At 42.3% G+C, this 24521-nt stretch overlaps 1 protein-coding gene across 1 annotated transcript in view; it reads left to right on the top strand.

The window, feature by feature from the left end:
- The window catches only part of OSBPL1A (oxysterol binding protein like 1A), a 1294449-nt gene that overhangs the window by 20483 nt on the left and 1249445 nt on the right, over window positions 1-24521 (top strand). Inside the window, exon 2 of the mRNA XM_069220031.1 lies at window positions 11817-11939. Coding sequence (XP_069076132.1) covers window positions 11819-11939 — 121 coding nt within the window. The 5' untranslated portion in view covers window positions 11817-11818. The remainder of the gene's footprint in view (window positions 1-11816; window positions 11940-24521) is intronic.

Raw genomic sequence — 24521 nt, 5'->3', positions numbered from 1 at the left:
GTCAAGGGCTTCCGACATCCATATATTTTTAGACTGCCCAGGGGTGTTCTGTTTCTGGCAAAAAGTATGTAAAGCTCTTTCGGGTATTATTCAGCAACATATTCGTCCTACTGTTTCTTTAGTCATCTTTACGGTACTGGAAGAGGGCAAAATAACTAGCAGAGAAATTAGAACAATACTTCTCTATGCAATTCTTTTGGCTAGGAGAGAAATTTGTAGGAAATGGATGTCTGCCTCTTCCCCTTCTTATATAGACTGGTTTAATGCCTTGATTGTAACATCAAAATTGGATGTGGGAGCGAGCAAATCGAATAAGGAAAAGAAAATTTAAATATGGTCACGCTTGTGGGAATGGAAGGGCACTTCAGTATAATTTACTATTTAGGTGTTTTTCTTTTTTTTTTTTGTCCTATGGTTCTAATCTAAGTTACTTTTGCCCTATTGACAATGGTTGCTGTCAAAGTCTTAATGAGAGAGCTTTGTTCTCCCTGGCGTCAGTTATCTCTATATAAGGCAAGCATTACTTGGGTGATATGGAGTTGATTGAAGGTCAGAGGTGTATGAGGACAAAAAATAAAAATAAAAAAGAACAAATTACACTCATCTATATTAGACATACAGACCCTGAAAGAAAACTATGGTTAATTTAGAAAAACCCTAATTGGTGTGAATGTGGAACCTTGCAAATGCCACTAATTTTGAAGACAAGTTCAATAATATCTCGAGATCTTATAATACAATTAATCAGATTGCCTTAACAAACAAATAACAAAACCTTTTTTGACATGCTTTGCAAATACATCAAAACCAAAGTTATCAAACCACCAACTGATCCAAGAAGCAGCAACGCAAATCCAAAGATCACATGCTCAGTCTAGCAATTCATGACTTAACACATCTGTATTTTCAACTTCAAATCCCACACTGCATAACTAGTGCACCAATACACAAACAGTCTTAGTAATTCTGCCCTACTAAGTGTCACAGTCCTTTTGCACAGAAACAGTGTTGGAGCACTGGGGCTCAACAACTATTACAATTTAGACTCTTAGGAATATAGACAAAAATACATATCAGAGACATTGTGTCAACAGAATATCTTCGTTCTGCTAACCTGTCTATGCTACCAAAAACTGTGGCCGCACAGATCCTTAGGAAATGTGCATTGCAAAAGTGTGCCCAAACATTGGGTGAATCAGGATGGTGTTGACCTCACAGTATATCAGACAATGTGTCCCTAAAGAGAAGATTGAAAGACACATTTCAAAATACAGTCAAAAGAAAAGGACTCCAAATTAAAATTTGTGAATCAAGTCTGTTTTATTGGTTTAGGTTCACAAAAAGGCTTGCAGCAAAATTGCCTACAACCCAGGGGCCGGTTGTCAAAGTAAATAAATATATACACTCCCAAAACAAACCCCTCCCATCCCCCTGAGTCCTTTACAGTGTTACCTTGCTCACCAGTAACTTATCCTTTTTGTTGGGCCATTCCTGGTTCCTTGGCATGGGGGGTGGTGGTGAAGGGGGGGGGGAAGCGAAGGGTGAGGAGTAAAGTGTAGTATTTTAAGGTTTTTGGGGCATGTCAGTATGGTGAACTCCTGTTTCAGCAGTCATATGAAGGGGGCCTACGACTCCTGATACGATCTACTTTGTATTTGACCGGTAACGTCAGCTGTTCCATACCAAAGATATGCTATAACTGGTATAGCCGTGATGTATAATCTGGGAGCTTGTATGAACCCCTTAATGCGAGGCCTGGCTAACAAATATTGCTGGGGAAACCAGCAGGACTTCATTCTAAGTTCATACTTTTGCAGGAGGTGTGTCTCCTGTAGTAGGGAAATGTCTCCCTCGATGTGTGCTGTGTATTGCAGCTGATAGTGAAAGAACGTCTGGTATAAGTGCGGTCAAAGTGTCAGGGTATGCCAAAGAGACGGGTTTTAAACAACTTACCCCTCCTAAGAAACTAACAATAACAACAGATCTTTCATCCAAAAGTCCATACATCATAATATCATTAAGTAAATAACCCTTGGGCACAGGGAGTGGCCTTGTTTCCACATACTGATGCAGTATTCCCCTTCTCCTACGCCATTCTTACTTGGTCTAACTGGGAGCCTGGACACTGACCCATAGGTATGTAGCCCTTCGTGTCTGTTATGCAGCTTCTGCTATCAGCGACCAGTCTACTACTTTATCCAGGACCACCTTTCTTTCTTGCCCTATGGTATCAAGCCGAGTCTAGTTCTTTTGGGAGAGAGTTGCACTGTCTGCCACTGGTGGACTTGGTTCAATAGTGCTCCCCCTGGCTTCCGAGACAAGTCTCTCAGTCAGTTTCCGTGACGCAGAGAACCTGATATGCATCCGTGATTGTCTTTGTATGGTATAGGTGATTGTTCCGTTGAAAGATGAGGCAGAATGGGTGTCCATACACGTAGGAGACCCATTTGCTGTGGAGTAACTCTGTAATGAGGTCTTGGAAACGTGCCGCTGTGTGGCCTCCGAAGTAGGTGGGTGATTGTCCCTTGCCTTGTGGACGATCTCCTTCTTCATTTGAAAGTTGTAAACACATACTAAAATGTCCAGGGTTATGTTGTTATTGCCTCCTGGGCATCCTGGCCTGTGGACCCTATCAATTTGAATGTTCTTCTCAGTGTCCTTTCCCAGGATGTGCTGAAACAGCACGCCCATGATGTCTGAATCTCCTGCACCTGTTGACCCCATATCCTGGTATTATTGTTGCAGGATCGATTTCCAGGTCCTCAGCTTGTGCTTGAAGGTCAGCTTGCTGCTCATGCAGAAGCACTTCCTGTTATAGGAGTTTGAGCTCATTACTTTTAGCCGTCTTGGCATCTTCCAGCACGGATACTGTGACTCACTCTGTCCTCACTGAATCCCACACGGTTCAACGTATACATGGCCCCTGTTGCTGCCATCGTCAGAAGCCACGACATGAACATTGTCATATGCCGATGACACATAACTCATTATTTCCCTCACCGAAGACCCGTACATGGGCAAAAGGAACTTTCACGCAGGAGTGCAAACTATCGCCACCTGGGTGAGAGCAAGCTGCCTCAAGCTCAACTCTGACAAGACAGAGCTCATCATCTTCAGAAACGCCACCTCAGCTTGGAACGACTCCTGGTGGCCCACATCCCTCAGCAGCCCCCCCCCACCGACTGAGCAACCCTGCAACTTAAGAGTCATCCTCGACTCATCCCTTTCCATGACCTGCCAGGTAAACTCTGTTGCCTCCTCCTGCTGGCACACACTCCACAAACCCCAGAAGATCTTCAGATGGATCCCAGCAGACTGTTGAAGGACAGTCACCCACGCCTTAATCTCGAGCAAGCTCGACTACGGCAACGCCCTCTACTCAGAACATCAAAAAACTTCAATTCATCCAGAATGCCGCCGCCAGACTCCTTCTGGACCTCCCTCGCCAAGAACATATCTCCCAACACCTGAGGACCTTCCACTAGCTACCGGCAAAACCACCTCCGGAGGACGATCTTTTACCTACACTGCAGCGAAGAGCTGGAACAACCTCCCCCCTGCACCTCGAACAAAGCCCGTCACTCACCATCTTTAGGAAGAACCTCAAGACGTAGCTCTTCGAATGTGGCCTCTCCCTCCTAGCGCCTTGAGACCCTCACGGGTGAGTAGCCGCGCTTTACAAATACTGATCGATTTGTCTCCCAAGTTGCTCAACTCTTCTTGCATTTCCTGCAGTTCCATCGTGTACTCACATTTCACGGCTTGAAGATCTCTTCTTAAAGAGTCAAACAGGGACAACAAGAATGCTCTTGTGAGTCCTCTGGCTCGTCATCTTCAGGAAGGAGCTTCTGTGCCATGGTGTTCCTTCCTTTGCTGCAGATGTGGGTCTCATTAACATGTTACAGACATTTGCTCCGTCTTGCTGTGGGAGGTCCTGTGACTTGGTGTCACTGTAGACAGACAATTACCTCGGCCTCTAGGCCTGCGGGTCTTGTATGCATCAGGTCCCACCAGGCTCTGAGTGTATGGAGGCCTCGCCCCCCTCTGCTGCGGCCACAGTCGGTTCAAGTGGTTCCCCCTGCTCCCTCCAATGGGGCGATGTGAGTGGATCAGTTACTTTTTGGCAGGCCATTTCCAGTGCCTTGGGGTCCCATCTCCTCTGTTCTTGTGTCTCTGGGCAGGGTTAAGTAGCCACCTTCAGGTCCAGCGTGCTGCTGAAGCACCCTCTTTAGTTGCATCCTGAGAGCCACATGGGCTCCCAGGGCTACAGCACAGGTGCCATATTGCCTCACCTTGGCCTCCAGAGGGAGTAGGGGTACTCCTTAAGGCACAGGCTGGACCACATCCCACTTGTCCCAAGGCCTCTCATAGGGGCAGATTCTACTCTGTGGCTTTTGAGGCAACAAGTAGTTTGGGCCCTACGATTGTTGTCCACGACCCGTGAGTGGGCGAAGGAGCACAGATTGCATATTACCCCTCAATCATCTTCACCATCACTCAAAATTACAATTCAGAAATTAGAATTAGAAAAACCTTGAAGGTTTATCACAAAAAATCAAAAGCTATAATACATAAAAAGTACATTTAGATGCAGAAGTAATTTCATTGATTTACATTGAAGTAATTTCCCATGGAGGCTTTCAAATACTGAATAATATAATAATGGTCAACAGCCAGAGACCTGCTGTAGAAAAGTGGATTCCTGGTTGGGGAGGGGTTTGGGGGGTGAAATCATCCTCCAGCAACACCCATGGTTCTTCTCAGGGTATAACACAAGCAAACCCCAAATTAACATGTGCTTAACCCTCTGGTAGCTTGACACAAAACCAGTCAGGCTTAACTGAGAGGCAATGTGTAAAGTATTTATGCAGACTGTGAGAGAGCGCAGGCTGGATACAAGTGCCAAGTTAGGCCCGCTGAACAAAGACCCTTAAATCCTGGTTGTGGATTGTTAAGAGATTTACATTGAGGATGCTTCTCAGAGCAACAGTTGGGATGAACTTGGCACTGTGATGCAAGGTCTTATGTGGAGGATGCGTTGCACAGTGGTGATTCCGAGGAGCTGCGGGCCTGCAAGGAGAAAGATTGCGCCGAATAGGCGTTGCACAGCGGCAGCTCTGCAGGGGCAGTTAAATGCAGATGATTTGCACTATGTCACTTCTACCGAAAGGACCGCAGCTTGGCTGACAGAGCGTCCTCAGACCCATTTTCAAGTGTCCAGGACTGGGCTGGCACCACTGAACAGTAGGACTCACGGCAGACAGCCTCCAAGTGGAGGGTTCAAGGTGGACGCAGCCTTTTCTGTCTGAGTCTGATCACTAGGCATCTGATTTGCTCTTGGAGTCACTCTGATGGTCCTAGGCGCAACATGCAGGTCCAGTCCTTCTCACTCAGGCAATAGGACAGCAGAGTAGCAGGACAGCAGAGTATAATTCCTTCTTTCAGCAGAGCAGCACAGCAGTCCTGAGTTTTCCACAGACACACAGGTGCACTCAGGAGGTCTTGACGTAAAGCAGTAAGGTCTGATTCCATTTTATGTAGGCCCGACTCCATGTTAGATGATGGAAGTCACCATCTTCTACATCTTAGACAATGGATTTTGCCATTTCTTCCTGTAGCACCTGATGAGACATTGGTTTGGGTCAAATGTCTACTATTCAAAGTTAAATAAGAACAAATACAGACATATAGCCAAAACACTGTAGTCTGAATTTGCATCCTTTTACCTCATATGTTTCTAAGGAAATATCTGGGACACACTCCTTGATGCACATAATTTATGTCAGACATTCTTAAACGTATGTCTGAAATTCCAGTTTCTGATAAAATGTATATGTAAGAACTGCCGCTTGACCACTTGTCAGGAGAAGTCCTTCCCCCTGTTTATCTCCTGAGATTCTGCCAGACACAGTAACACCTACTGCCAGTACACTTCGCAAATACTACATCTTGCCTGAAGCCAATAAAGCTGAGTCCCCGAGGAAGACCACAGCATGTTTCCCCTTTGCAGGAAACATTGTCTTCACGCCTTTACTGATAAAGACAGCCTTTGCTGTCAACATGGTATGCAGTTGTCTCTTCTTTCCAGTAAACCGTAGACTGCAAGTTTCTCTGCATTTTATGCTCTCCTAGTGTAGCGTATAGAAGTAGACATTTTGCTCTTAGGTTCTAGATGAAATGTTAATTTTATTCTCATTATTTATAACGTTTCTATTTGCTGTTTTTATAATATTCTGTGTAGTTATAGAAATGCTGAGAAACAAATTATTACTGTAATGAGAAATAGTCTCACATGTTCATTCTTCTTAGTACAGGGTATGTTAGAGATGTGGTCTCTGGTTGGCAGGGGTATGCACCCAGTCCAAGTAGGAACAAACACTCTAATCAGTATAAGTCAGAGACACACTAAAAGATAACCTGTACTCACCCTCTGGTAACTTGACACAGAGCAATCAGTCCTATCTAAAGAGGCAACGTGTAAAATATTTGTGCAACACACACAAACAGTAACACAATAAAAACACCACGAATAGACTCCACACAAGTTTAGAAAAATAGGTAATGAGTAGAAGTCGAGTTATGAATTTCTAAAGAACAAAAAGATTTCTAGAGCTTAGAAGCAAATAGTGCTTTAGGGGTTACTTTAGGTTACGCTGAACTGGGGCAAAGTCAGCAGTTCTAGCCGACAGCAATGGAGTGCGGGCTGGATACAGGTCCCAAGCAGGCCCGGGGAACAGAGTACCTTGATCCTGGTCGCAAGCACAAGATGCATTGATTTTCCTCACGTACTGCTGCTGATGCGTCTGTTCCAAAGACTAAACGTTGGTGCTGTGATGCGTTGGTTCTGAAGCCGATGCTCCGGGATTCTCCACGCAGTGAAGGGAATGCATCAATCTTCCTTCAGAAGTGGCAACAAGGCGGTGGTTCTGATGTGATGTCAATGCATTGGTTCCAAAGCTGATGCACCGGGTTTCTTCATGCAGTGAAGTGGTGTGCAGATCTTCCCCAAGCAAGCGCGGGGATGCAGTGGTTCCGGTGTGGCGAGGATGGCGAAGTGCTAGTTCCAAATGGGATGCGCCATTTCTGTCTTCAGCACTGCGCCCACCAGTTAATGCATTATTGACAACATCATTGGAACTTAAATTGCCAACTTATAGCCTGACACTTTAAGAGTAAGTTGCACCTAATACAGAGACATAATGGTTGATAATCTTTCTACCAGTTGTTATTTATCTTTTTAATGTCTCTTATATTACTTTTGTTTAGGCTTTACCAAGCTCTAGTGGAAATGTTATCTCCAAAAAAACAAATTGTTACAGGTTTCGTGGAAACCATGTAAGTATGGAGTACTAGAGTACTTTCTTTTTTGGAAGTCTGATATCGACAGTGACCTTCATTCAGCAAGGTCTCTTTATTTTCTTGTCTTCGGACTAAACCATGACCTCCAACTTCAATAAATCTGATCCTAAACATTTCCTGCAATTCTTGCTATGAGTTTTTGAACTACACAGTAAGTGCATCTATAGTTTCTTCTTTACACAATCACATCAATGAGTCATGTCTGAGCACCCACACCCTGTTGCATGATTCTCTTTTCTTTCCACAGTGCACGTTTCACAGTTGACCAGAGACAGTGACACTCGTATGAATTCAGTGATTGTAGTTGACAGGTTTCTTCTTCTTTTTCTAGATGTATTTACAGCTTTGTTTCTCTAGGCTCATTTGACTTTGGCTGCAGGTTTTAACCATTTTGCCCACACTTACATATACAAAGGGCACGCAAATTAACATATGGGTTGATTCAGAGGAACTTTTTTTATATTTTTTTTATATCGCTGTCACTTCTGACTGTCCCATCTAGTACCTCGAGCTAAATTTTTTGCTCCATTTCGATTTTTCTCTCTCGACTACGGTTTCTCATCCATGCGGATGGACAGAGGATATTTAATTTATCTTTTTCATAACAGTCAACTGGAATAATATGGCCAACCATTGCGGTGTAACCAGAGGTTCTGTATCTTTGGGAATTATTCTGCCCATAATTGCAGACCATATACTTAGACTAAATTGTGTTTGGATTATATTATTTCACGTTACCTGCTTTAGCTTGATTTATATTCTCCAATTTGTGTCCCAACCAATTTTTAGTGTCCTGATAGGATTATCATCCAGTTCTGAAGATTTGGGCTTACATAGGACATATGCAGAGTAGGATCCAGGTTTACTCAAATTCCTGTTTTTATACTAGAGTCACATATATATCAATGGAATTAAATGTTTGATACCATTTCTATCATCCTCATTTGTAGCCCTGCAGCACTATGCCCCCAAATAGATTGCCAGTGCTCTGAAAGCATTTTTCACTATGAAACTTAAATTGCTAATTTATAACCTGGCACACTAAAAGAAAGTTGCACCTCATACAGAGACATACTGGTTGATAATCTTTCTACCAGTTGATATTAATCTTTTAATGCCTCTTACATTACTTTTTTTAGGTTTTAACAAACTCTAGTGGAAATGTGTATCTCCAAACAAACCAAACTGTTACAGATTTCATGGGAAGCCATGTAAGTATTGAGTACTACAGTACTTCCTTTTTTGGAGATCAGATATCCACAGTGGCCTTCATTCTGCAAGGTCTCTTTATTTTCTTGTTTTCAGACTAAACCATGACCCCTAACTTCTATAAGTCTGACCCTAAACATTTCCAACAATTCTTGCTATGAGTTTATGAACTACGACAGTAAGTGCGCCCATAGTTTCTACTTTACATGGCCCCATCAGTGAGTCATGTCCGAGCACCCACATACTGTTGCATAATTCTCTTTTCTTTCCACTGCGCATGTTTTGAAGGCAACAGGCTGAATCCTTGTAGGGTCACCTCTTTTCACAATACCACAGTGAGCGGCCTAAAGTAGCCTTTTTCGGGAGCTGAATGTTCTGAGCTCTGTTATTTTTACAGTGATTACAAGTGTATTCTGATTTTATAATGATCCAATCTTATTTTTGAATGTTCATAGTTTTTTTTTTTTTTTTCTTCATGCAAACAACTCTGTCATGAGTATGGTCTTGTGGATGAACACGCTTTGAGACCAAAACATTAACGCCTTACCTAGCTTTCTTTTTAACAATTTGGGACATCTATTGGGGTTGTTTTGTTATGTTCATCAGACATACATTCTTTAGTTGCATCCAGAAAGTAGGCTTCCAGTACGCTGACATATGTTAATAGAATTTAAGTTACTGTTACAATGAACTAGACAATGTTGATGTACTAGAAACTTTGTCTATAGACAACCCCTGGATTAGACTTTTGGACTGTTCATTTTGATTTTGTGTAGTTTTTGTTCCAGAATACAGATTTATGAATGGATACACCTGTTACCATGATTTGTTGTTTTGATCAGTAATATGTTGTGTTTATTTTATATATATATTGAATTGAAAGCAGACGTAGGTGACAAACATCAAATAACAGCAAATTGTATAATAATTCCTTTAAGATATCCCTTGCTGGCACTCTTACCTGTTAGAATTTCAGTACCCAAGCCCACAAGGATTTACTGGGTTGTCGTTTTTTGGTCCTTTTATTTAACTTTCTAAAAGTGGCATTTTCAGAATTCTGATTAAAAATTCAACTTTACCATTAAAGAAGAGGTTAAAACTCTTTGGAGATCAAACTCGAGACTCCTGCCAGCTCCGAGTTGAAAGTTATCACTTATTAAATGTAATAAGGTAACCCATTGTTATCCTATGGGAGAGGTAGGCATTGTAATAGTGAAAAACAAATGTGTTTTACACTACTAGGACATGTAAAAGTTAAAGGTGCATTTTCAGCTTTTTAAATGCACTGCACCCTGCCCTGTAGGATGTTTAGAGCCTACCCTATGGGCAACTTATATGTATTAAAAAGAAAGGCTTAGGCCTGACAAAATGCTTATTTTACCAAGTTAAGATAGCAGTTTAAACTGCATACATAGACTACTTAAGTAGATGACGCAACATTGCTGCATGCCCACTAAGTAGCATTACATTTATGGGCCCTGGGTACAGGTAGTACCACTTTACTAGGGATTTACAAGTAAATTAAATTAAATATGCCCATTGAGTGAAAGCCAGTGTTACCATGTTTTAGGGAGAGAGCACAAGCACTTTAGCACTGGTTAGTAGTCGTAAATTGTGCAGAGTCCTATGGCCAGCAAAAACGAAGCCAGCAAAAACTGCAGGATGGATGTCAAAAAGTTTGAGGAAACCATGTCTAGGATGTAAACTCCAACATAGCTAAGTTTCAAATGTGCAGCAGAATCAGTAAGAAATCCAACAGCATCCCTAGAGGCTCAGATTTGAGAGTGGTCATTTTGCACTAAAACTGGCTTTACTGTAAAGATGGTGGAACTGCTTAGCCACACAAAATTAGGTGTCTTAGTTGACACAGTTTCACTTAAATGTATAACGTGTTCACAATGCATTGAAGAATTTTATAATAACTGGAAAGAGAGGAGGTCTTGCAAAGGGGAATATTCTAATCATTGCTCTGAGCTGTAAAAATATTGCACAGGAACACATGGGTCTGTATTAAGTTTGGGACTGTACAAGACCTAACTAGAAGATTATGAAAAATCACAGCCTGAAACAGGGCTAGGTTCTTACCCTCATCCTTTTAACTCTCTACACTGGGTGTTAAGGGCGATTTGCTTAGTGGTATATGGAATTTACTTTCCTAGTCAGTGAGTCAACACGTCGATGTGTTTCAGTATACCGCTGACACTCATCCTGGATTGGTTACTTCAGTCAATCTTCAACAGGTGTTACCATCCCTTAGTGAATATATTTCCAGAAATTAGCTGATTGCTAACACGGGAAAACCATTATAATCGCATATGGGTGGAAAAAACTACATTTCGATGTATGCTGGGAAGTTCTATAATGGAACAAGTTGATACTTAACATTGCTTAGGAGATTGACAAGAGGAACGAGCTGAAAGAAAGTGCCTCGAAATGTTCCTAAATCTAAAAATGTGTTCCACCACTACTCACTGAGGAAATTAATTTTGAAACTTTTGTGACCAATCTCCTATATTGTATCTATTCAAAACTTTATTCTGAAGTGCTGTTACTCAAATGCTCCACTGTGGAGTAATAAACTGTATAAATTATTGCTGTTTTGAAACTACGTGGAATACTTGTGCGTGGTGGTTTAGTTTTCATTTTGTGACATTCTTGTGGTGTTGTGCTTGATTAACAGTAATTTTTATTTCCTGTATGTGCAATGACTTTCTAGTGGTTCACTGCATTTTTCAAGTTTGTTTTTATATTGATTTGTGTCTTTCTCGTTTTGGTTATTTTAATTATTTGGTCCAATAAATTATTAAAAGGATAAGATATGGCAACATGATGTTATAAGTTAGAAACTAACCCTACCATGGTTGCTTGACGAAAGCATTATTGAGTCCTAGTAATGCATATTAATTTTTCCCTGATCTTATCGTATGTTGTGTATTTTGTTTGTTTTAACCAACGTTGCATACTCTTCCTTTCACTACATTTCCTTTCACTACATTTCCTTTCCTGTCCATTTATCTTATGGACAAGGTTATTCAATGTACAAAAGCAAAGCCTGTAATTGCCTCTGTACAAGCTCCTGTGGAAAATGAATTGATCTAGGAAGCAAGTTAGTAGTTTTGTTTAGGCCTTCTTATTGGTCTGCACGCTCAAGCGGCCTATTTAGATCAACTTAAAATGTCTGACTCTGTTTGCTAAACCAGTTTTGTGACTGCTGTTAACATATACTTTTTTCATCGTAATTTGTTTAGAAATGAGCAGTGAGGCAGAGGAGCAGCTTCTCTATGATGCAAGGAATGGCCATGTTGATGAGGTTCGAAGGCATCTGGAAAACAGTAAACTGGGGGAGGTGGTGATTAATATTAATTGCAAAGGTAAGACTTTTTTCCATTTTACTTTTAATCGTACAAGGAAGCCGCCATTGTTTATCTGAGTCTTGCATGCAACATCTTTAACCTAGTTCTGGCTATAGTTGTGTTGGGCTGTTTTTCAGAATCGCTTGGTGCCCTCCAACTGCAAGGTAGGAAAAGAATAGTCATTGAACCATGTAACACCACAGACTGAGGAAGATGGAGCTAATTTGGCTCTCAATCTTAATATCTCAAGTCATAGGCAGAAAGCATGTGGCCTGTTTGATCAGCCATATTACAGTTTGTACAATCGGGGCCTAGCTTAATGGTATCCTGTTCCCATTGTTTAATGCTGCAGAATATACATTGTTTCCTTGTTGATGTAAGAAGGCAAAGAAAGAATTCTAATTAAAACACAAGTGGATCCTAAGAAGACCCGTATTGAGCGATTGGAGTACTGTATACTGCCATCGTTAACAACTGTGCTGAGGGCACAGATCTGGGGGACTAGAAAATCTAGACAGAGAAGTGGTTTGGCAGATATCAGACAATAATAGGACAGCTCTATGGGCACAGAAGCCAAACTCTGATGTGCCCAAAAGGCTTCTCTAAAATGCTTTTTCTCTACCCTAAAGACCTATAATGTCCGAGGAGCTATTCAGAGGTAGACACCAGGAGATGACACGATAAATATTAGTCCATTCATTTTGGACATTCATGGGTACAACCGCAAATAAGGAAAGTGAAAGGCCATGACTTGATGTTTGTGGTTAACTCTAAAAAAAAAAAAAATCAACATTCTGTGCCCAAAAAGAGGTAGGATTTTTGAGTTTTTAATTTTTTTAGTTAGGATAATGATGACATCAGTGGAATTGCCCTTCGATCTACATGCTTCACAAACGTGCAAACAAGTCTTAACACACTCTCCCTTCTTACTAGCAGATCCAATTAACCAGGAAACACAGCGAGTAAGCTAGCTGAGTGGATTAATGTTCTACTGCAGTGTCCAAGCCAGACTACCTCAATTAAACATATGCAACAACCCCATAAAATGCATTAATTTGGAGAAATAAGAATGCTGTACTGAAAATGGTGTGCCTGTAACATGAAGTCACCCACTAACCCTACTTTTTGCTTCTGCCTTTCCTCATCTTCCTTTCTCATCCTCTGTTGGCATGATCATTCACACTTCCCTATCTGAGAAACCTCATAATGCATCAGGCACTCAACTTTGCTGTGCAAAGTTTGAGCTGGAATGAGAATTCAGGTTAATACACTAGTAACATGATTTAGTGGGAAATTGATTCTTGTGTAGCCTCTGCTAGGCTGCCCTGCAGCTAGCGTATGCTCTTTTCCCTGCATGCGGGAAAAATTACTGTGTAATGTTCTGCTGAGCCTTAAGTACACTAGGATGTGTGGGTAAAACTCTTAAGCGGCAGCGCAACTATAAAAGCAATAGCTTACCGCCTAAATGGGTGAGGGACCTCTTCCTCACAGGATACACTTGTCTTGTCATGCAGGCAGGCGATGGTGCGCCGAGCTCTAGGACAGATGATCTTGGATTTCTGGGTCGTGTCCCTTTACCCAGCATGGATACTAGCAGACCTTTGCCCCCAGTCCTGGTCATAGGCAGAAGTCTTGCAGAGCTTCCTTTTCTCCCACAGCCCATCTGGAAGCTTGGCAGATGAACATTTTTGGGGACTCAACCTCCCCTTCTCATAGTCCTCTTTCAGACATCAAAAGTGATCTAGGGTCTTATTCTTTGAACTTTCATGTTGAGGTTCGGCTTCTTTTGAAGTGGACACCTCTCTATTTCTTCTTTTCTCATCAAAGATGTCTGTCATAGCAGGCAAGACTCCAAAGCTGATTGTCCCACAACACAATTCATGGGGGTCACCTGAGTTCGAACCTAGATGTCAGCCACAGTAATATGTGCATCAGAAGGATAATCCTAGACCCCAACCCTTCTCTTTATGATTCCATTATGAACCCCATCTCTCATTGAATTAAAGAGCAGTCTTTCGAAGTGTAAGGGGAACCTCTTCATTTTCCCTCCATTGTGTGTGCCAACCACCACCTCACAGAAATGCAACAATACACAAATATTTCTAGAGGTATTCCTCTCCTACTTATTTCTTTACCAGGCATGCCTGGGCGTGCCAAAGTGGAACCAAGGGTCCTCCATATGATGTACCATTACAGGCACATTTATTTAGTGTACATTCACTGTACACTTATTGTCCAGCAATTTTACCATTACATTCAGTAAACAAACTTGTTCGGTGTGGGCTGATCAGCACGGAACCTATTTCATATTTAATCAGGGTGTGTTACTAACACATTGCCAGCACACATGCTTACCTTGTGCGCTTCACAATGTTTTACATTTTATGTAATGTACTTCATGCAAACACACATACACCCATCAAATCCTCTCATTGCTCACCTGCTTCACAGCACTAAATCTTTCATGCCATGTATTCCTCACAAGCATACATACACATGGTACATGAAATTTTCAGTATTGCTTTATCCGTTTATCCCTGTAATGTATCCTTCCTAGGAACACATACAACCAGTGCAGAGTCACTACTCCCATCCTGTGCAGCATTCCACTTCTAGTGTAGGACAAGGATTAGTTAAGCAGACAACAGCAGAAATCTTAAAAAGGTGAATGAGCCTGTAGCCCTCATTCCAGGGAACCAGGGTACAAAGTTCTGTTCACTACTACTGAACACTACACTTTATGTGCTACCACCACACTTGTGCTGCTTAACTACTGATGAAGGCTGTAGCCTTCCACCAATATGAGTGTAACACTCTCCAGGTCCAACAAGACTGCAGTATGTGAGACCGGCATGTGTCATGGCACACATGATCTGTGTTTGCCTTAGACCAAAGAAAATCAGCATTAGTGATCCAGACAGCAAAACAGTTGGGAACTCAGGGCAGAGGCACACGTCTTTATCAGGCAGAGGACTTTAACTTCTCAACAGCGTCTGTATTCTATTTAGTCAGCTGATGCATTTGTCTAAGGAAAACGTAACCCCAGTTGCTGCGGCCCATTGCGACCTCTCGGCACAGGGTTAGCAAACGAAAGTCCCACCTTTCATATGCCCATGCTGAGGCGTGGGGGTTCCTTCACCACACTTCCTTTCACATCTGCCATCCGACCTCCAAAGATGATCCTGTGCGGTGCTGCATTTCCCCAGGAGAAATGGGAGTACACTTTTCAGTTATGAGGTACATCGCTGCCACCATTTCCAATCAAGGCACCAGTTTAGAATCTGGTGTTCTTCCCGTCTTCTGCTGCTGCTGCTTCTACCTCTGCCTCTTACCTTGATGCCATTTGCCACTTATATATTGCTGTCATGAAGTTCGGGAGCAATCTTTGTGTGGCCATCTAGATTGCCACATGACTGTTTCTCCTCGAAAATAAAGTGTTTTTTTTTTAATTTTTATTTTTTTTAAATAACACTATGGTGCAAACTAATACACAATTAGATGGTTATTAGATCCTTGGCTAAACAATCTCCCATTGGGCATTTCTGAATTGTGGCACCTACCTGGGTGCCCTCCTCCCCTATTTCCGGTGTCTCCTTTTCTCAGATATAGGGTGGTTCCCTTCCACAAGTCAGATTTAGGCAAAATTGGGCCCAGGTGCAAGTTTGAAAAACTGTTGCCCCATGGCAACTGGTAGATCAGTTCATATAGCTATTTAGCCGAAGAGTATAGCTAATAAAGATAAGTCCTTATAAGAGTGTGGCTTTGCTCCCATTTACAGTCTCAGAGTCTTTAGAGATTGTGCCTCATTGTTACCTGTTTAGCGAAGGATGCCGTCTGGCAGGGCAATGGCTGGTATGTGTATCACTGTCTTTGTTGCTGTCCCACAAAGCCAGATCTCTCCTCCTGGACAGTCTGTTCTGCAGAGCCAGATACTTTTCTTTCCCCTTTAAGCAGGCAGGCTTCTAAGTATAGTCCCACTTCTTCTCCAGCAAGTTACAGACTTGAGGCGATGTGGTTCTTTTCTTGGAGACTGACTGCCATGTAAACACATCTGTGGTCTTACAGCAGCTCTGTGAGAGTTATGTGGCACACTCACTTACTTGGCCAAGAAGAACTTAGACCTGAGGCCATGTAGGATGGAGTTTCAAAACTAGTTTGGAATAGTTTCAGTTGTCATTTTCTGGCTGCAGTACAGATGCAGCCTCTGTTCAAGGTAATGGCTCTCACAACATCAAGCAATTGTGCGGACTCCAAGTAGTATCCAAAACATGGGCACATTGAGGTGTGAAGACTAAGCATTTTACTGTCTTCAGACTTCATGAAGTGGCAATTTAACCAGTAGCCCCAGTGGAATTTTGATGTTTTGATGGTGCACTCAGGCTTCAGAGCCACTAATCTTACTACCCCTTACTGTACATTTAACTAACTGTTCAGTACCTGACTTGATGCATCCACACAAACACTGCCTCGCTGTTTTAAAGTCGGGGATTCCACTTTTTGTCCCAACGGGTTCCATCTCTAGAATGTAGTAATTTGCCTAAATGCCTGAATAATGTTGAAAGATTTAAATAAGGTCATTGTGAGGATTAAAGTGATTTATTTAATGCATTTGTAATGCCTGCTTCAGACTAAGCAAACCCAAGTAATCTTACTGTTTGCCCTAGAGAACTTTTTAAAATGTTAGTATATGTTAAACCCAAGTAACAAAGCTGTAATAATTATCTATAGGAATCTTAACTGTCTTCTTTCTTTTATTGAGTTAAATTTGAGCTGCAAAATATCTGAAACATAATTGGATTCATATAGCATAAATCTAGCCCGAGAAGAACTGAATGATGTTTATACAGTTGGTGAAAAAGAGGAAGAGATGGTGAAGTGCTGTACTAGGTAAAAGTTGGGGATCGAGGTATACAGTAGTAATTACGGGTTATATTTAAAAGAGAACGATTCACACCAAGGCTATCAGGCCCACTACACTGGATGGTCACTGCTCTGAGGTGTTTGAAGAGTTTGGTGTTAAGCCTTTGGAAGTGACGAATGGATGGTGGTTCTTGGATCTAAATGAAGGTGGAGTTTCAGACCCTCCGTGTGGAGCAGGAGAAGGTTTCATGTTTTGTTTTCTGCTTCCTGAATTCTCAGATGTCAAGCCTGCAAATGTAAGTGTGATTTGTAGACGATCGTAATCTTGGCTGAAAGGTCTGATGAAGCTCTTGAATTGACTACCATATAGGTACTGATCCAGATTTTGAATGTGATGCAAACAGACAGAGGCATCCAATGCTTTGATTGATTGTAGGTGAGTGTGTGCTATCATGTGAATACCTTTGTTGGGGTGGGCTACAGCTTGAAGGCTGTTGTTCAAGAAGGGTTTAAGTGCTGGTTGTGTGGGGTTACAATTGACAGCGAGCAAGGTGATGATTAAGCAGAGATGCAATGGGACAAGTTCTTAGGCATCAATCAGTTCTAAGGTCCAGTTCAAGTAGGAATGGATTCACTTTGTTACCAAGCCACGGTTTTAGTAGTTTCTGAGAATCCATGAATGTGTTGCTTGGTGAACTCCACATCTTTGATCTCAGCAAGGCATTCTTAAAGAGAATCAATGTTGCGCTCATAGGGAGTCCTTAAGGTACAGGTAGACGCTTCTTGTGTGGAATGGAATGTTGAAACCCGTTTTATTTGATTACTTAGTTCATATTGAAATAATAAGCCAGGAAGTAATTGTTTCATTGATGTGCTCCCTAAAGCAGGTTTCTAGACCATTCTAGTCACAAATAGGTGAAATCTTAAAAAGGGAAAAATTACGATCTTGCACAAACACTATAGTTTGTAATCTCCCACCATTAATAATAATTTTAAAAGATGCAATTTGCCCATTTGAAATTATAGGGTAATATAAAATGCTATATCCTGGGTTATGGTTTACTCCCTTCATGATGTTACTGCACATCTCAGGAAAGTAAACCCTTTTAATGTGAAGAAATGGTTTGTTCGAGACTGCTGAGATGCAGAAGCCATGGTCTTGGAAAGTACTATGGAAACAAGTTGAGAAGTGACCACTGTGGCAAATGAAGTGATAGCGCTGACTTGCAAATGCCAGAATGTAAACGCCAAGCAAACCTAAAATATTAGTGGGAAGAAAGGTGTGAAAAGCAAAGGTTTCTTTGACTATGCATTCACAGAGGTGAGAGAGTGCCAGGTCCAGACTACTTCCCCTCACCTACACCTTTTTAAAGCAAGCACAAGTAATCCTGTAATTTGGTAGTTCTGTTGTGTAGAGAGACCTAAACCTCTCTTTTATGCTATTTATTTTAATTGCTTTGTATAGTCCTACTCAATACCACTTTGCATAAATTTCTAAGTGCTACAAGAATCTACGCAGTGAGACTTAGAATTTGATTGATTACAGGCTGTGTAAGTGTAAAGGTGGAGGATCTGTGTGAACAAGATTTGTAGTTCACTCCAGAGTCTCAAAACTTTTTCTTGAAGTCTAAGGCGAAGTGGGAGGCAGGGTGGTGCGTGAAAGTTGAAAGTTCTACCTCCATGCTGCTTTTATGTAGCAAGTTAAGTGACCGGTAAGGTCGGTATAGCAGACAATATGCTTTTGATGCAGTAATATTTCTATAGTATCCTCGTTTGGTGGGATGGGGCTCTCTATTGTGGAGTTTTGTTGCCAATGGTTTGTGTTTTTTGTAGCAAGCATAATGTTCAGATGGTAGGGCTGGGGTATTTTCATTGTTTCAGCCACCAGATGAGTCCATGATGGTAAGCCTTTTGTAGTTAGATGGTTTAGCTGGTATGCTCATGCATATGGGATTACTGTGACCCAATCTGCCACTGCTAGCATAACGGTAATAGGTTAATAGGATGCAGGGGAGGTAGCAAAGGTAGTATACATCTTTGTAGTTGTAGATAGCAGAAGGTGCTTTTGACTTTTTTTTTATTTATTCAATTGCGGGGTACATCACAGACCACAATTAAGTTGTGCCCCAGAGTTTAAAACTTTTTGGAGAAGGCAACAGAGAGTGGTCACATGGGGAACAGTCAGCTGAATGGAATTCTTTGGAGCTTGTTGGGTCCACAAGTAGAATCTCTGACTTTAAACATTGAGGCAGTGTTTGTGTGAATGCCTCAAGTCAGGTATAGAACTAGCTAAATGTTCAATAACGGGTACTAAGATAAGTGGTCCGGTCACCAGGATGCACCACCAAGATGCCAGATGGCCACTGGGGCTACTGGGGCTACCAGTAACATTTACATCTGCAGACACCTTTTCCAATAGACCAGGAAAATCAGTCCTTCTCTGTCCATAGATATATTGATCAAATTGCAGTGTGCAAGTTAACCAAGAAACAAACCATTTCAGAAAGAACAGAAAAACAGCAGACATGTTTTGCAAGGTAGTCTCCTTTTTCAAGGCTGCAAAATTAATGCTGAGAACATGTTTGTGATTTCATCTATGTATGTTATCTCAAGCATTTACATCCTAGTAACAATACACCCATAACCTCTCAATTCTTCTTTGTGATCCCTTAAACATGGCATGACGTTCCCATATAACTGTAGCACAGTTAAGTATCTTTAGCATATCCAGTGGTGACTCCTATACCTTGTTAAGTTAATATATAGTTTGATATAGTGCCCTGCAGTATATCACCAAGGGGCATGCTTGCATAAGCAATAGCCATTAGAGTTTTCCAGCTGTTTGGTAAGTTGACATTATTTCTTGAGGTAGGTTGTTCTGTAGTTGATTATACTACATACAAACATCTGAGAGGCCTTACCAGGAGGCATGCTGTAATATATCAACACTCGCCTTTGAGTTCTACAACTGTCTGATGTTATGTCCATTGTAGTAATACATTGGTCATAATAGTGTTGCATCCTGAGAACAAAGTAGTGGGTAACCAACATTTAGTGACACACGTGCAGATAACTGTACATTTTCAAGAAATATATCCACTTTAACCATAACTGGTTCTGGTCTGTTTCCTGCTATTTCAAAATAACGATTAAGGTGGCATTTGTGTCATCAAATGAGAATTGGATGACTTTTCCCACTACTTGTGGTTTCTCTTCAGTGGGGTTGAAGAGAATCATGCAATTTAAGTAAACCAGATAAGTGATGGGAGGAACTGACCCCCAATCAGCTCATATCTTGGAGTCTTGGTGTGATGACTTGCCATAGGATGGAGAGTGGCTTGAGAGTTGCATGTGTTTTCCTCCATTTTATTTGAAGCTGAAGAACAGGAGTCTATTTGGGTGTTTTAGCTTTGATAATGTGTGTAGTTCTTCAGGCTTTTGAAAGTCACAGTGTTCTGGTCCTGCGATATGATTGATTTACAATTGACCTTCAAAACTCACATTTTTGCCACTCCTACCATAACATATTTGTGTTTTTTAAATTTTAAAATTTTGTTTTCATTGTTTTATACCACAATATGGAGACACTTGACAATATCAATGAAGCATGTGTTACAGTAGCACAATTGCACCCTGTTACAATTTATACAAGAGCAGTTTATATAAAAAGGCTTGAGTATGCCAAGATGATATCTCACATTTTTGTAACCAGAAGGCAAACATGCCTAGGAATTAAATAATTATGCTAAACAATTGTCTGCAACAAAGGCTAACATTTTTGAAGACTGAAAAATAACTTGTCCCTCCTTCCCCGTAGAACCTTGCTGCACCGACGAGTTACCTTAATATAATTGTATTATTTTCAATGATCTGTTTATGCAGTGCAGTCGCATGGACCTGTGAACCTGGGTTTTGATTTTGTTGGTCTTACTGCGCACTAATCTTGTGTGCGCACCTTGGCTTAGGCCCGGGCTTTGACAGTGATTGGTTTTGAACCAGGATGGACACACCCTCTTAATGACGGAGGAATACCTGGGTGGAGAGCAGTGGTTGCAGCTTACCTTTCTAAGTGAATTATAGTCACAGGACTTTGTACTTATAGATATTAATGCGCTCCTACAGACTGTCTGTTTGTGTTAGTGATAAAGTGATCCAGCTTATGTGTATTGCTGCCATATCATAGAAGGGGGGCTATGGAGGACACCAGAAGCTTTATTGTGGAAAGAGGAGGCAGGCTTTCTTTAGTAGTGCCTGTACCTTCCTGATACATTAGGCTATAAATGACTCTGATTTTAGCAGCTTAGTTAGATGGCAGGAATTGAAAGATGAGGCCTACAGTATGTGCTGGTACTGTAAGAAGCCCTTTGAAGGGGCACATATTCTTGTCTCTGTTTCTGATCTCTGTTAGGAGGTGTAATAAATACCTGGGTGCAGTCTTCTCACCTGTTTGTACTTATGTGGATGGCACTGCACCTGGAGACTTACTTACAGGTTAGAGCAGCATCTCAGACAAAGTTCAGGTCTGGAAGTTGGCCTCGCCAGGATACATGATAGGGGGACCAATCAAAAAAGGTTCCAAAGAAGCAGTCCTGGAACATACATCCTCTGGCTGCATAATTGGTATGGTTCATTGTTCGTTGTTTTAGTCTTTTCTGCAGAGGAAGGTTACTCTGCAGAGTTCTCAGAAACCACTATGCAGTGAAGGGTTGGTTTTGCACTGAAATCCAACTCCCCGAAGGTGAGCAAACATCTCCTGGAGTCCAATCTGAAGGGGGAATTACTGGAGTGTCCTGGATGCCAAGACATCCTACCTGTTCGCAAGGGAAGGAAGTGCCAACCCTGCAGGAGAAGCTGTTCATTGAAGGGCCTGCCGTAATTTAACCTGGCGTGTAGGGTTCGCCTGACAGAGACTTGCTAAGCAAGGAAATCAAAGAAATTGCGATCTTGCTGGACAGGGCAGTACGATTTTCATCACCTGTCCCCATTGTAGCTACCAAGGCACCTGGAGCTGTGTGCCTGAGTGGTAGACTCAACTGAAACCAGGATAAGTGCCTGCTGGTGGCCCATGTGCCACACAGTTGAACTGTGTGAGTACCACAACGACCAGGTTTGCTTTTGGGTTAGGACCAGTACCCCTGTGTTGCATCGTGAGAATAGAGGTTACTGCTTTGAGGCACTGTGTTCAGAAGGTGGCACCTAGCTTCCGCCACACTGAAGAATCATCATCTGGAGGTGTGTGGCCGTCACGATCCAGAAGTGGCTAATACTCACTGGAGTATCAGAATTAACCACACTGGGAGTCAGGTACTCATCAAAGTGTCGAAGTTAGCCGAGACCCACAGGTAGCTACTCAGAAGTGGGCCACCAACAGATTCCCATGCTATCCTATGATTCCTATTCCTGCTGTAACCCTCAGAGTAATGTGCAGCACTACCGACAGCCTCACAGCTCTCTGGAAAACTGCTGTATGCCACAGGAAAGCTCCCTGCATCTGGGGAGATCCTGCTACTGGTGATGGGTCAATCGCAACCTTGTGCCGCTCCAGCAAACTAGGACCAAATGAGGGAGGCACAAGCTGCACCTTTAGACTTTCTTAGGACTCTGAACCTGAAGGGGAGGCATCCAAATAGGGAGGTATTTATAAATGGACAGGAGGAGGGGTAATTGAAGTACTTTTTCCTATGAAGAGAAACATTGGGCTGGACATTGATCCTATTGCACTGCTGGGGGGGGGTGGGTGGGAGTTGATTCCAGTGCCCCCAAGGAGGTTAATGCTTCCATATTAACCTCCTTGAGATATTTGTGATTACCTTTACCTTGCTACCACTGAGAATCAAGCGTGGAAAGCATTGTACCCATTTTCAGAGCCATAGCAAGACAGGTCCTGGATCAGCAGTGGAAAAGCCTTCAACCCCCACGATTATGGCCCAGTAGTCCTTGCAGGCCCCTTAGCCTTCTGAATGAGTCCGACAGGGCACCTAGTGTGTTTTCAAAGATAAAGCTTGCATGTAAAAAGAGAGTGGCTGTGCTGTGTAGTGGCAAAGAACCTCACATATTGCACCCTTTTTTCATTGATGTCTGGCCAGCTGAATCAGCTATTAGTTATTTTTGGGTGTCGGGTCTATGGGGTCAGTCACACGAGGAAGCCGGCCGCACCACGCAGAAGTGCCGCTTCCTGCCTGGCCCCTATTCTCACAGTGGCTAAATTAAGCCATAAGCCTGAGCTGGGTCTTGCAAACTCTTTTCTTCTGGATTTATGAGTTCCCCTGTACCCTCCATTTCAGAATCTGCCTCGTGCACACAGTTAACATCTCCCTAGTGGCCTGCAGTCCAAATTACTTTCTCTTAGTGGTCTCAGTAGATGGCTGACTGTACATGCAGCCTCCACTTGGCCCTTTTTAATCAAAATCTCAGCAAACATCAGCTTGCAGGGAGTCTGACCACCAATGGCTTGCTGGGATCAGAATAACTCTCCCTCAGCACCCACCTGGAGTCCATCTCCCAGTACTCTGCCTGCATCTGACATGAAGCCTGGTTCCCAACAGCTGTCTTTGTGCATTACACGAGGAGTCACTCCCCTGACAGTCTGCCCTCATTTTTAATTTCTAAGGAGACAGACCATAGCACCTCCAACAGAGCAGTCGGAGCCCATCAGCTAAGCTTATCTAAGTGAAAATCCTGCTCCTGTGCAATCTGCCTAGTGTGCAGTAAGCTGTGCCACTTTTCATTTATCAGTCACCAAGATGTACACTTGGAACAGGAAAGTCTTGAGCAGCTCCCCAGGGACGTTCTTTTGCACAAACCTACATATCTTTGTCTGCATTCTAGCTAGAGTGCTTTTCTTAGACCTACATCCACACCCCTAACTATCCACCCCAGTAAGTGTGAGACAAGAAACAGCTAAGTGTACATGTTGGTCCAGGAGGAGGGTGGAGCCTGCACTGCTGTACCCTTAGAAATGGTGAGGACTGGCTGGTAAATTTCAGCAGAAAAGAGATATAAGTGACCGCCTCCTTATTAAATTGTTTCTGTCACTTGTAAATTGCTTTGTATGTAGGCCCTGGAATATTGGTGGTAGATCGCTGCAAACTGACTGTGTCCACAGCCCCTTTCTGGCAAAATGTTGAACATTTCACAGTGATACTTCTAGCCATATTTGGGGGTATCTGTGACCTGATGGCCTAATCCCTGGCAAAAAGCTCATTTTGAAATATTGGTGGTAAATTCATTTTTGCCATATTGTGAGCATTTGTGGCAAGATAGTGCCCACTTTTTATATTGCTAGCCCTGTCATAATTATGGTAATGCTTGGCATAAAGTTGCATCCTTTGCCCCTACTCGCTGCATAGTTTACCCTTGCCTAATAATGGTTATTCCAGCCTTTTTTTGGAACTCCATGGCACAATGCACAGCATTGGCCATAGAAAAATAGCTGTTATTTTCACATTGTAGAAATTCATGTCATGAGATAATGATACATTAGCTTGCAAGACAGAATCTATCTATGTGTGGCAGTAGTGCATGTAAGCCAGGGATGTGGAATTCCTATAGCCCGACGCCCAGGACATCTTGTTTGGGGTCAAGGGCAACACGTTTTTATGTTTACTTTGTCCTTGGGACAAGTAGGCCCAACCCCCTGCAGCACAAACCCTTTTGCTGCCTGTTTACAGAGAGTGGAAAGCTCTGCAGTTGAGGTAATGTGTTTCCAAAAGATAATGCTGTTCGAACTTGTATTTATGG

This window comes from Pleurodeles waltl, chromosome 2_2 (genome assembly GCF_031143425.1).
Source record: "Pleurodeles waltl isolate 20211129_DDA chromosome 2_2, aPleWal1.hap1.20221129, whole genome shotgun sequence".
In the NCBI taxonomy this organism is placed as follows: Eukaryota; Metazoa; Chordata; class Amphibia; order Caudata; family Salamandridae; genus Pleurodeles; species Pleurodeles waltl.
Note: the sequence above shows the minus strand (reverse complement) of the source record. Positions and strands in the feature narration are given on the sequence as shown.